A 14,051-nucleotide genomic window follows, 5' to 3' on the forward strand; every position below is an offset into this window, starting at 1 on the left:
GATTCAAAAAAAATGAATACAATAATAGACACACGAAAACTTCCTTCCAGTACGGACTACACTTGGAAACGAAATGAAATTATTCGGCACTTTGGCAGAGGTAACAGCATTGTTTAACAAATAATTCTTTTTTAAACAATGGTAACACAGAGAAGCTCGAGGTATCACGATAAGGAAAAGCTGTTACATTTCAAATGGTCAAGCAAAACAGTTATTGTTTCAACAACTGCGTTTATTGTTACCACGAAGGCATTGATTGTGATTATTAAACGCAGTAGTAGATTGATTAATGCATTCGTTGTCATAACAATCAGTTTATATCTATGGAATAATCAAATATTACTCTATATTAACAACATTTGTACCTTGTTTTAATGAAATCTGTACGTTGTCACGATAAACCAAGGTAATTGCTTATCATCTAATCTACGAAATCAAGAAGGTGTTTTGCTGTCAGAATTAAAATTATTTATTAAATATACGAAACTAACTTATTGGCTGAATAAATTGAGTGTCATTGATTAATGTACTCTAGTTATTTTCACAATTATTATTCAATCATTGTGACAATAACCAAATACATTGACCAATGTCTAAAAGTTCGTTGAAACAAAAAATTAAATTGTTGTTACAAAGAAATACTATTCAATAATCACTGTTAATCAATATTACGAACTAAATTTTTTTGAGTGTATTGTGACAAATGTCGACTAACTAATCAGCTGCTAATATCCCAGTGTCATAAATTCTGTTAAAGATACCAAATTTTTACTTACCAATGGAATTCATCACTTTCCTTGCCGTAGTTATACTCCAAAAATTCTTGTTCAATAGATAATCTGAGGTGAAACTAAACATGAAACATGCAATCCATTGAGCTAGATATGGAAGTGCTGAAAGGGTTCCACTCTAAAATAGTTTCAACAATTAGCTAGCTGACCACCTATTATTAAATTGCTACTTTCATTTAAATAAATTAATATTTTGTTAATATACTCTGTACGTTCTTTTCAGTTTTCACAGAAGATGAAACTGCTTTAGTTTAAAGATCCTCATTCTTAAGAGATCATAACCAGTGTTACAACAGAAAGCGGAGTCACAGAAGACGACATTTATATCAGGATACAAAAAGCTCAACAAGCATTCAGCTATTCAACCAGTTTAGAAGTCTGGTCAATATACTACAAAGACAAAGAACCGAATCATCATCATGGCATCTACACTCCTAGCGGAGCGAATGCCGCCCTCTTTGGGCTCTTCCGATTTGTTTGTCGCGCTGAATCAATCCGCATTAACATTTTCGTCTTACAATTGGATGTATGACTTGGCATCTTCTACAACTTTCCTCCATTCGTTCCTGTTTTGCTTCTGGTTACCCATTCTCTGACTCCCATCTTCTTAAGGTCCTCCACTATCTAGTTCTCCCATCTGGTTTTGGGTCTTCCTCGTGGTCTGCCTGATACAGGTCTCCATTTGGAAATTTTCTTAATAACGGCTTCTGGATTCCTACTTTCTATATGTCCCATCCATCTGAGTCTATGTGCCTTGATAAATCTGACGATGTCTTCTCCTTTCAGAAGTCCTCTTACTTCGTGGTTCATGAGTTTTCTAAATTCATTATTACTTAAGCTTAGTGGTCCTGCTATTCTCCGAATTATTTTCCTTTCTAGGATCCTCAATCTCTCTTCCTCTTTCTGTGTCAGATACATTACTTCAGCACCATATGAGATTACTGGTCTAATTGCTGCTTTGTAAATTTTCAGTTTTGTGTTCTGAGTAATCTTCTTATATTTGAGGAAGTTACTGTATTTCCAGTAGGTTCTGTTTCCTGCCCGGATTCTTTCATTAATTTCGATACTTCTATCATTAGTTCCATTAACTGAGACTCCAAGATATTTATAATGTTCTACCTTTTCACATTCATATTCACCAATATTTAAGCTTATCATATTAACTGGGATTTTTCTTGAGCATATTAGGTTCTTTGTTTTGTTTTGATTTATTTCTTTTGGATGCTTCTTTGCATAACTTCGTAAATTCTTCCTTTACACTGTTTAGATTTCTGCTAATTAATGCTAGGTCGTCAGCATACGTCACAAGTTGCGACGTCGATGTTATAATCGTACCTTTTATTTCTGTAGCTCTTATTGTTCCTTCTATAGCGACATTAAATAGTTACGTTGATAAAGAGTCGCCTTATCGTACTCCACTTGCTATTTCTATATTTTTGGTGATTCCGTTATCTGTAATTATTGCTGCAGTCGATCCGCTCGTTGTCATTTTCGTAAGCTTTATAAGTTTCATTGGTATATCTAGGTTTTTCATGTCTTCTATTAGGACGGGTCTTGTTAAGTTGTCAAAGGCTTGCTTGAAGTCTATGAAAAGGATGTGTAAGTCGATATCATGTTCGTAACATTTCTCAATTGAGTGTGTAATTATGTGAACTGCAGAACTACGTCTATTGTTGACCTTCCCTCCCTAAATGCGTGCTGGTCTCCTATTTTAATTTCAATGTGTTTTGAGAGTTTTTGTCTGATTAATGATGTCAATATTTTGTAGCAGCTGTTTAACAGTGTTACTCCTCTATAGTTGTTATATTTTGTGGTGTCCCCTTCCTTAAGAATCGGAAATATCCATCCAGTTTTCCATTCTTCGGGCATTCTTTCTTCTTTACAAATCCTTATATTTTTGTATATTTTCCGTTGTAGTTCTTTTCTGCCTAGTTTTATAAGCTCATTTGGGATTTCATCTAGGCCTACTGCTCTCTTTTGTTTTAGATTTCTTATCACATGTAAAAAGTCCTCATATGACGGCTTTTCGATTTCGATTTCATCATCAAGGTCTGTTTCTTCTGTAAAGATCCGAATATTGCAGTCAAATATCATGTGTGTTCTACTCTACCATAGCCACCTTTACTTTACAAGCCATGAAGAGAAAAAGGCAACGTCGCAATTGATGACGTCCGTAGTCTGACTTTCGGACTACCGCTTTCGAAACTACGACTTTAAAGTACAAATTCTGGTAAAATTTATAGTATTTTTTGAATCGAACAAGAAAATATTATTAATTGAAAGCTTGTACAAAATAATATTAAAAGTAATTCCTTGTAAGTAACGTTTATTATACAAAAAAAAAAACCAATAACAAGAATATAAACGGGATTCATTTTCTTCGAATTCTAAGAAAACTAATAAGTATTTTTCAAAAATTTAAACGCAGAGTGAAAGATTACGTTAGGACCAAGGGCCCAAAGTCCCTGAAAACTTCTATGTTTATTTTAATAAGTTACAGGGGTGAAAAACTGGGAAAATTTAGTGTGATTTTTAGTTTCAAATATGTCATTAAAAAAAAAACTTTTTATTCATTATAAGGGACTTTTGGCCCTCGGTAATAAAGTAATCTTTTATTCTGCGTTTAAATTTTTCAAAAATACTTATTAGTTTTCTCAGAATTCGAAAAAAATGATTACATTTAAAATACAGGCGTCAAAATTTTTCATTTTGTTCCTTTCCCCTTAAAGTTTGTCGCACTGATTTGGAAACACCCTGAGTTGATAAATAACAAATCTAGTTGTTAAACATAAGCGAATTAATCAAAAAACAGAATGTTAAGAAAACCGGAGTCTATAGTTGGGTTTTAATTTCAGTATTTTATAAATGCCCGGTACACCATAAAAATTTAACTGGTTAGCAACAATATTATTACAGCGGTATTGTTAAAGACTTAGGCTATAACATATTAAAAAAAATCACTTAAATCTGCCAACAAGTTTAGGAAATATAAGACATTAAAAATGACAAAATTTTTAAGTGGACGGATTTCTATATGCACGCAAGTTTATATAACAATATATTATATTGAACTAAAATCATCTTAATAACATACCTTTTAATGTTCTTTATAATTTGGAGCACGAAATATTGTAAAATATTTCAGTTTCTCTGTAAATACAATGAAAATTATTTAAAAACAAATGAGAACTGTCAGAATTAATCGGTCTACCAATAGATGCTGCCAAGTTTCAACTTCATGGCTTGTTAAGTAAAGGTGGCTATGACTCTACGGATGTGAATCCTGCAAAGTGACAAAAATCCTTGCAGATAAACTACAGGTCTTTGTTATCAAATATCTGCGAAGAATTGTCCATTTTTTCAGGCCTAACATCATTAGAAACGAAGATCTGCTACACCTGATCGATCAAAAGAGTGTAGAAAATTATGTAAATTCCAGAAAGTGTTGTTGAATCAGTCACACACTTTGAAAAAATAGCTCCAGTATTGCAAAGACTGCCTCAGAGTGGAAAACCAGTGAAGAGGAAAATAGTTAACCCAGCACAAACTTAGAGCAGATCAATCGTGGACGAGATAAGAGTTTAAGGAAAGTCTTGGAATGAGGTAAAGGCCTCAGTGCAAAATATAACTCGATGGCGCATTTCCACTGAAGCTATGCTGCACTTAGAAGTTCAAGAAGCAGTTCAAGTGGTATAGGTTTCCAAGATCTAAAAATTAAGCAATTCGTCGAATAGATAGAAAGTGAAAAAAATATTATTATAGCATAATATCAAATAATAAATTAATATGAACAATATATCAAATAATTGCTTCTACTTACATTTTCAATGTTAAACTTCATTACATATTTCATGTACATAGGAGTTTGTGTCTGAAGTGTCCAAAAGCACCAACTAAATCCAGCCTGTGCAATAGATACAGCCCAAAATGGACCAGACATTAATATATGTTTCCATGGAATTTTCTGCTTCTAAAAATGTCAAAAATAGATGCTTTTTAAAATATTGTACTATAGTCCTTTTCATGAGCATTTTTCAGTGCGTAACAAATGATAGGAAAAAGGGTAAGTCCGTGATAAAACACATTTATGACATTTATTCTAACATGACATTTTAGTTAAATCTGACAGTTGTCACATTTTATTTTCAATTTGGAATAAAAACAAATCAAATGTGTTTCTTGCATTTATAAAATGGTATTTTCTTTGATTTGTATAGTCTTATAAATTATACAGATTATATTTTTAATATTATTATCTAATTAAATTTTTTTTTTATTTTAGCGCCATCTATCGACAATTAGAATAACTAGAATAAATGTTGTAAATGTCTGTAATCACGGACGTGCCTTTTTTGTCAGATACAATTTAATGCGTTAGAAAGAAATCGAAAAACTGTGACGCACTGAAAGATGATCATGAGAAAAAGAATACCTTAAAACTTAACTTTCATATTTTTTTTTGTTTTTTTTTTGGCTATGGTTAAATTCAGAACCTTTAGCCACATACTTACTTACTTTCCGTGTCCGGAACACCAACAACTGTAAATTCTATATTTCCAATGGTTGGACACACAGACGACCCTGTCATTTGCTAAAATTAAGTCTTCTTCTGTGCAGGTCTTTCTCATCTCTGTGCATGACAGTAGATTCCGGCTGGTCTGATCCGCGCCACAGTCGCAGATATCGTGCTCCTGGTATCCCCATTTTTTCAGGTTACTAGCACAACGTGAAACACCGGTTCTTAGTCTATTTAGCGCTTTCCAAGTCAGATACGGTAAATTTTGTCCAGCAGCCATTTCCTCTGAGGGAGGAAAATGTGTTGCGGTAGCTGACGCTTGCGCCGTGTATTCGGCGCGTCTCTGGTGCTTCGTGGATGGATCTTGATGTTTTCAGAAAGCTTTTCCTAGATCTTAATCTACTTGGCTGAGTTTGGAGGTCATATAAGGAGTGTCTTCGGTCCGTCTCCTGCTTTTCTCGTTCTACCTTTGACGTGACTTTCCTCCTGATAGATGGTGGAGCAATCCTAGCTATGGGGTATACTTTTTCGATAGGTTTCGATTTCAGGCAACCCGATATTATACGAACCGTTTCATTTATAGCCTTGTGAACGTTCTTTGCGTGAGCAGAATTTGCCCATACTGGTGCTCCAAACTCAGCGGTCGAAAAACATAATGCTAAGGCAGAAGTTCGGAGAGTGTGTGGTTGTGCTCCCCATTTTGTAGTAGTTAGCTTTCGGATGACATTATTGCTGGCACTTACTTTCTTCTTGACATCTTGACATTGGTATCGGTAAGACATAGTTCTATCCAGACGTACGCCGAGGTATTTTGGCGTCTCGTTGTGTTCCAGCATCTCACCACGCCATTCCACATCCAGTAGCCTTCGGGCATGCTTGTTTTGAAGGTAGAAAGTACATACCTGGGTTTTTGTGGGATTGGGTTTCAGATAGTTTTTTCTGATCTCTTTTTGATCTATTGATTTCTATTGATCTCTTTTTCAAGAGACCAATAGGAAGGCCGTTTAAAAGGTGGCGAAATAGCTGGCAGTCAACATCACAGCTACGAATACAAGCTCAAAATCGGTAAGGAATAGGCCAAGAGGCCTATTATAAGAAGAAGAAGAAGAAGAAGTATAGAGCTGAGTCTCCCAGGGCATCTGTCAGTTTCACTTCCACTTCATTGAAGGTTCTTCCCTGAGCTGCCACAGCTGTATCATCAGCGTAAATAAATTGCCTTGTTTATTGGTGTATGGGTTGGCCGTTGGTGTATAATATGTTGTATAGAATCGCCGTGAGGACACTTCTCTGTTGGAGCCCATTTTTTTGATCACTCCACCGACTGTTCTTGGAATGGAGCGTTACATAGAAGCGTCTATTCTGGAGAAGACATTTCACTACCCTTGTTAGTCGAAAATCCTTTGTAGTTTCGTAGAGCTTTGCGAGTAGCTGTTGATGGTTAACTGTATCATAGGCTGCAGTTAGGTCTATGAACTCTACTCCTGTTATTTCTTTCCGTTCAAAACCATCGTCTATATGTTGGGTGAGATTAAGAATTTGACTGCAGCAGCACTTACCGGGTCTGAATCCTGCCTGTTCTAGAATAATTTTAGTGTCTACAGATTCAGCGATCCGGTTCAGTATCATTCTTTCAAATGCCTTGAAAAGGTGGCACAAAAGAGAAACAGGTCTAAAACTCCTTGTATTTGCCTGATCCTTTCCTGGTTTTAAGAGGGCAACCACTCTAGCTTTCCTCCAGATTTTGGGGATGTGTAATGTACGACTAAGTAGCCAAATACTACTACTATCGGTTTACAGAGTTTTCCGACGCCTTTCGAATCCTAACCGCGATTATTCTATGTTTAACCATATAGCTGGAGTTCTTTTCATTCATTGCATTCTCTTTCTCTAGTTCTTTTTCTCAATTTTTTTTTTTTCAATTCCGTTCCTCCAGCTTCTTCTCGGCCTTCCTCTTTTTCTTCTTCCTTGTGGTGTCCACGCCAAAATCTGCTTAGGGATCCTGTCATCTGGTATTCTCTGTACATGGCCGTACCATACTAGTTGTTTTGTTTTTATGTCATCAAGTATTGTATGTATGACTCCCATCATTTCTCGTAATTCTCTCATTTGGTATCCGATCTGTTCTTGATTTGCCTACTGCTGCTGCTGCTCTGATGGGTAGAGGGTAGAAACTCCTTTGGAGTCATTTGAATTCTATTGGATAATCCTGTCAGGGAAAGTGAATCAATCCCTACCGTCCGCATATTCCAGGAGCTTCTTGACCAGGGAAGCTAGCACCTGCTAAGGGTCCCTTGTCCAGGGTCACGCATGAAGTCTAGAAGGGCATCCAAGACGACGAAGAATACTTTTAGGTACGGCGAAGATGGCGGAGCTGGCAACCCCTTGATTTTAGGGATAGTATAATATCGGGGTAGGTGGGACTCTCTTGCTCTAGTAGAAGCAACTCGAATAGGAGAAGGATACTGTGATGTAAAATCCCTGGGGCTCCAGGTTGGGGGGTTAAGGCACCGAGCTAACTCCTATGTACTTATAAAATACGTACAATGTTAAAAAGCCTAACCTTTGGCCACGTAATTACATATAAAATATTAGTATTCATCATACAGAACTACTCAGTCATACAGAAGCTACATAATAAAAATTATTAGCATATCTCTAAGCAATAATTGTATAAAAAAACTTCTTCTAATTCTAGCCAAGGTGTTGAGGAGATAAAAACCTTTACACCTTGGCGTCTATACATTTTCTTTAACACAATTTTTAATAATTTTTTGAAAGCGATTTCCGGAGTGGGCTTGAAGGTTTCACTTACTTTTTGAGCAATGGTTACTGATCCTAAGGATTTCTCAATATATATCCTCTCTTTTGTAGTAATCGACGGATGTGCAGCTGGTGTATCATGAGAGAACAAGGCAAACGATAGACACCACACTAATCCAATTATGTTAGAAGAATAAAACACCATTGGCCAACCTGACCAACTAGCTGCTATGTATCCAGAAAACAGCATACACATTACTGTTGCAATTGGTCGAGCTAGAATGAAAAATAACGAACTAAAATATAGGACTTTTAAACTTTTTGTCATAGTACTCGTATATACATAAACATATATATTTTTCATCATTTTCTTTGCCAATATCCCTAAGCGGGCTGGCTTTGGCAACTATTTTATTCTCCATAAGTTTTTATCCTTTTAGTGTTTTCTGCTAACACCACATCATAAGCAAAAATTAAGCAAAAGGGAATATTACCTGTACCTAGTTGTTCTGTTTTCTGATACAAGATTAATGAGAATAAAAAATTAATAATTAGCACTGTTACATAACATAAAATTCATCAGTTTCTTCAACATAATATGTCCTAAGACTAGTTAAAATATAAAATCTCGTCACACATGCCTTTCACAATCACCACTTGCTCACCGGAAGTCCTTTTTTTATCGGAATGGGACGTTTCATCGCCGCCGGTTGATCGCCGCCATGTCGATGCCGCCGGTTCATCGCCAGTCCATTTCATCGCCGTCCGTTTCATCTCCGGCCGTTTCATCGCCAGTTAGTCAGTTGATTTTGTATTATGGGAGATGACACTACACAACGTTAAATTCAGTTTAAAACTCATGACAAATAAAAAGATAAAAACTATTATTATATTAATTTACTGTTCTATTTCTACTTCCCCTAAATTTGATACTAAATAGCATAAAATTTGTAGTGTTAAATTATATTTTATATTATAAAAGTTTAAAAGTCTATTAAAATATTAAGTATGGCAACGGGAATGGTCATATCTTGCATTTCCTAAAATTCCTAATTAATACTAAAAATAAATAATAAATGTAACTGTCGAAAATTGGTCGAAAAGTCGGAAATACATCAGTTAGCGATTAACTGACTGGCGATGAATCGGTCAGCGATGAATCGGTCGGCGATGAACTGGCGGCATCGAAACGACAGCGATGAACTGGCGGCGATGAAACGTCCTAGACCCCTTTTTTATGAAGCGCTCACTAACACGCTGCTTATCCTAACTTTGCTTGTTGCTGTTCGGAGTAGTCTGGTAGTAGATGTATTGGACAACTTTCTCAGGTATTAAAGCCAAGGCATTCGTCTTCTCACTGGTCGTCTCTTTCCAAATATCTTGCCTGAATAATGAGTTGCAATATGCCATATCTCATGTTGCATAACATGACCAATTTATTCTAATTTACGCTCTTTGACTGTATTAATAATCTTTCATTCCTTGCCCATTCTACGTATGACCTGAACATTGGTTACTTCTTGTAGTTCCCCCAGTGTTTGCTCAGCAGCTCACCGGGGACAGAATGCATCTTTGTCTTACGCCTTTATCCATGAAGACTGTGTCTGTGAAGTGGTCATCCACTTTAATGTTGGCAGTTTGGTTGTAATATAAATTAGATATCATTCTCAAGTCTATATTATCTAGTCTGCTTTCTAAATATATTTAAAAATTTAATTTTTGACCTTGCTTATTTTTCTAACCTATCACTGGAATGTGCTTTACAATTTGGTTTTAGTTTCGTTATAATCGGCGTTCTGGAAAGATCGTAATTTACATTTTATTATTTGTTGTTTCCGGTGGTGGACAATATACCCCAGGATTATATTACTAAGTCGTAATATAAGTACATATTTTAATTGTTTTTTAGTCATTATGGCAAAAAATATATTTTTATTTGTAAACAATACTTTTTCTCCTGTAAAAAATCACATTTAAAAAAATTTTTTATTAGTAATTTTATTTATCATGGAATCCAGTTATTCCATGATTCCAGTTATAAATCCCAATTGGCTTACTGAAAAGGAACTCCAAGTATTCACTGATGCCGAATAAGGTTTATAAGTAGTTATGTTATAACTCGATGCGCGGGTAGTTAAAGGTTAAGAACTATCTAAAATGTCATCCAAATGGATTGCAAAACGTTTTCGTTCTAATTCAGAATATCTTCAGTGCCTAGAATGAAGTATTTCCACGTTAGATTAAAGCAAAAAAGTTAAAATTGTGACTGTTAGAAAGAAAAACATGTGGGAATATTTACATTCTGCTGAGTAGTTTGAAACTAGCACACTTTTTAAAGTGGTAACCCCATAATATATGGTTTACATATTATATTTTAATGAAATATGGTGACTACAAGTCGATATTGTTAGATATATTAGAATACATGCTCAAAGGGCAACATGTTTCCCTGCTCGAAAATGCCAGTTCAATGGGCACAGGGCACAGACCAATTGATAAAATAGGAAATGGATATTCAATATGACAAGAGTGGCGTTACATGACAAGATAAAGCCAATTTTTGGTTAAAAACTTCAAAAGTGTAGTTTGATTTGGATTTTTAGTAAAATTTAATGGTAATTAATAAATGTCTGAAAATGCAATTTAAATTATTGACATATTAGAATCTATTGTAAAGTCTAAATTAGCAACTCCCTGTTCCAGAAAAAACTTATGGATTTTTTTTAGATTTAATGCGGGTATATTTCATGGTTCAATGTGTGACGTCATCGATTGTAAATTGCCAAGATGAAAGATTAATTTAGTTTCATTTTATTCATTAGTTTAGATTAATTTAGTTTCATCAAACTACTCAGCAGAATATAAGTATTCCCACATGTTTTTCTTTCTAACAGTCCCAATTTCAACTTTTTTGCTTTAATCTAACGTGGAAATAATTTATTCTAGGCACTGAAGATGTTCTGAATTAGAACGAAAACGTTTTGAAATCCATTTGGATAACATTTTTGATAGTTTTTAATAAACGATTCTATACCAGCATACAATTTAAAGTTTTTACTTCTGTATGAGTTTTTTAAACTATGGTATACAGCCCATTATAATGGGATAATCCCATTGAATAAATATACTACTACTTTACCTGAATATACAGTTCCTCCCAAACCAGCTCGCTCATTAGGAGGAACCCACGCACCTAGTAAATGTTGCACGGAGGGAAACGCAAATCCTTGAGTCAGGCCTTGAATAACTCTCACCGCTATTACTCCTTTATATCCAAACCACATCGCCACTTGAGGGGTAATCATTCCTACAAGAGAGCATATCGCCATTGCACAAACTCCAAACCATTTTACTCCTACCTTGGTAATAACCCAACTGGTTATAATTTGGCCTGGTACGTAACCAAAAAAGAAAGCAGAGATGACTACGTTTTTGTTGGTCCAATTGAATGTCTGAAAATAAAATTAAATTATGTATATGAGACATAATATCTAAATTACTTAATGATAACTTATAACGCTAGTATTCTTTTTCTCATGAGCATCTTTCAGTGCGTCACAGTTTTTCGATTCCTTTCGCACGCATTAAATTTTATGTGACAGAAAAAAGGCACGTCTGTGATTAGAGACATTTATAACATTTATTCTAGTTGTCGATAGATGGCGCTATAATCGAAAAAAAAATTTACGAATTATATAATATAACTACGAATATAATCTGTACAATTTATAAGACTATACAAATCAAAGAAAGAAAATATCATTTTATAAATGCAATAAACACAATTAATTTGTTTTTATGCCAAATTGCAAATAAAATATGATAACTGTCAGATTTAACTAAAGTGTCATGTTAGAATAAATGTTATAAATGTGTATTATCACGGAGTTACTTTTTTTTCTATCATTTGTGACGCACTGAAAAATGCTCATGAAAAGGACTTTATCACCAGCTAGCGCCACCTGCTTGCCAAGCTCTGAACGCACGCACTTTCACTGTTACATACCACTTCCATTCGATGCGCGCTAGAAATGGAACACTGGCAAAGTTATAAAACAGAGTAGATACTGATATAAAACCTAGTTCTACCAGAATAAGAATCTGAATAAGAACTTCATCAGATCCTTGGTTATTGACCAAAAATCCAACCCCTCTGAGAATTCAAGCTAGAGTATTGATCTAGAAATAGCTTCCGGTCTGTAACAACAGGAGCTTGGGGTAGAGTAGAGCTGTTTAAAAATAACATCAAATACATATTTTAATCGGTGCAAAAGAATTCTTCGGCCAAAAGGTAATAAATAAGAATAAATAATTTTACAACAAAACGCCATGGTTCTGTAAGAAAATAGAAGAAAAATGTAAAGAAAACAAAAAAGCATACCTAGACTACATGGATAATTAAACGCTTATGCAATGATCTGAATTACAGAAGGAAATGTGAATATTATTCATAAAGGGATAGAGGCAAAAAATTAGATACATTGTAGAAATCAAAGGCATCGGGGAAAACAGGTTAATATACGAGTATTACTTGAAAAGCATCTACTGAGAAGAACAGGCGAGTCCAACAGTACCAAAAATACCGCAAATTAAAACTAATGAACAAACCACGATAAGCTTAGTGAAAGTGAAGGAATAACAGAAACAAAATTGCAGTGATGACAGATCAATTAGCACAGTTCATCAACAAAATATTACAATATAACCATAGTACCCATAGAATGCCAAATAAGCTGACTAATCTTGAGAATGAAAATTTATAGGATCTAAAAGTATATTTAAACATGCTTAAATGATTATATTACTTTGAGGTGATGCCAAAGATTTAAAAGATCCAAAGATACAAGCAACCCCAAAATGTATTCATAACACGTTTCAATATATCAAAAATGTTATTACAGTCTATTCGCTACACTCAGACACAACTGGCTAGTGATTTTATTAGGTAATTTTTTTATTTTTGACCAATTTTGCTAGAATTGGCAAAATTAATAACTATTTAGTAATTATTAACTAGGTACTTGATAATTATTTTTTTGCCAATTTTACGAAATTGGCAAGATTACTTACTAAGATCACTAGCCAGTTTTGTTTGAGTTTAGCGAACCGACTATAAATAGTTATTTATGGTATAAGTGTTAAAAGTACAATTTTAAGGCACGCATGTGAAAGTTTCCAGAATGAGCGAAGCGAATCCTGCAATTCACATGAGTGCTTTAAAAATGTACTTTTTAACACGTATATTATACAATATTTTTTCAACAAACGTCTTATATATCAACAATTATAATTTATTCATTCTCAATTAAGTTGTCCCCATAAACGAAATTATACCACAACACCAACTCGGATTTAGACGTGAACACTCAACCATCCAACAATGCCACAGAATAGTAAATATAATTATAACAACTCTTGAAGAGAAAAAGTTTTGCGCTGGAGTGTTTCTCGATATAGAACAGGCATTTGATAGGGTATGGCATCAAGGTCTCCTCTATAAACTGAAATTACACCTAACAGACCAACTATACTTTATTCTAAAATCATATCTTACTGACCGATATTTCCAAGTTAAAATTGAAGACAACTTCTCAAATTATTACATCATCCAATCTGGCGTACAACAGGGTAGCGTTCTTGGCCCATTTCTATATCTGATATTTACAGCCGATGTTCCAACCAGAACTGATACCTTCTTAGCTACTTTTGCCGATGATAAGGGAATCTTAGCAGTGGATGTCGACCCTAATGTAGCAACACAAAAAGTTCAAAACCATTTAGACCAATTACAAAACTGGGTCAAGCGATGGAAAATAAATGTTAATGCCAGCAAATCAGTCCAAGTTACTTTTACAACCAGAAAATCTACATGTCCTCAAGATTCTATAAATAATACTCCGATTCCCATCAAGCCAGCTGTCAAATACTTGGGAGAAAACCAACGAACTGTCAACACTGACAGTGTTGACAGTTCGTTGGAGAAA

The 14,051-nt window shown here is 34.7% G+C and overlaps 1 protein-coding gene across 3 annotated transcripts in view; it reads right to left on the reverse strand.

Moving 5' to 3' along the window:
- Positions 1-14,051, reverse strand: part of LOC114325709 (putative inorganic phosphate cotransporter) — a 70,898-nt gene that overhangs the window by 25,533 nt on the left and 31,314 nt on the right. For all 3 annotated transcript variants that reach the window (XM_050656326.1, XM_050656325.1, XM_050656324.1), the window contains exons 4-7: positions 11,207-11,519; positions 8,120-8,343; positions 4,612-4,761; positions 777-909 (exon numbers count right to left, since the gene is read on the reverse strand). In XM_050656326.1, coding sequence (XP_050512283.1) covers positions 777-909; positions 4,612-4,761; positions 8,120-8,343; positions 11,207-11,519 — 820 coding nt within the window. The remainder of the gene's footprint in view (positions 1-776; positions 910-4,611; positions 4,762-8,119; positions 8,344-11,206; positions 11,520-14,051) is intronic.

The sequence above is a fragment of the Diabrotica virgifera genome, chromosome 7 (assembly GCF_917563875.1).
Source record: "Diabrotica virgifera virgifera chromosome 7, PGI_DIABVI_V3a".
Classification (NCBI taxonomy): Eukaryota; Metazoa; Arthropoda; class Insecta; order Coleoptera; family Chrysomelidae; genus Diabrotica; species Diabrotica virgifera.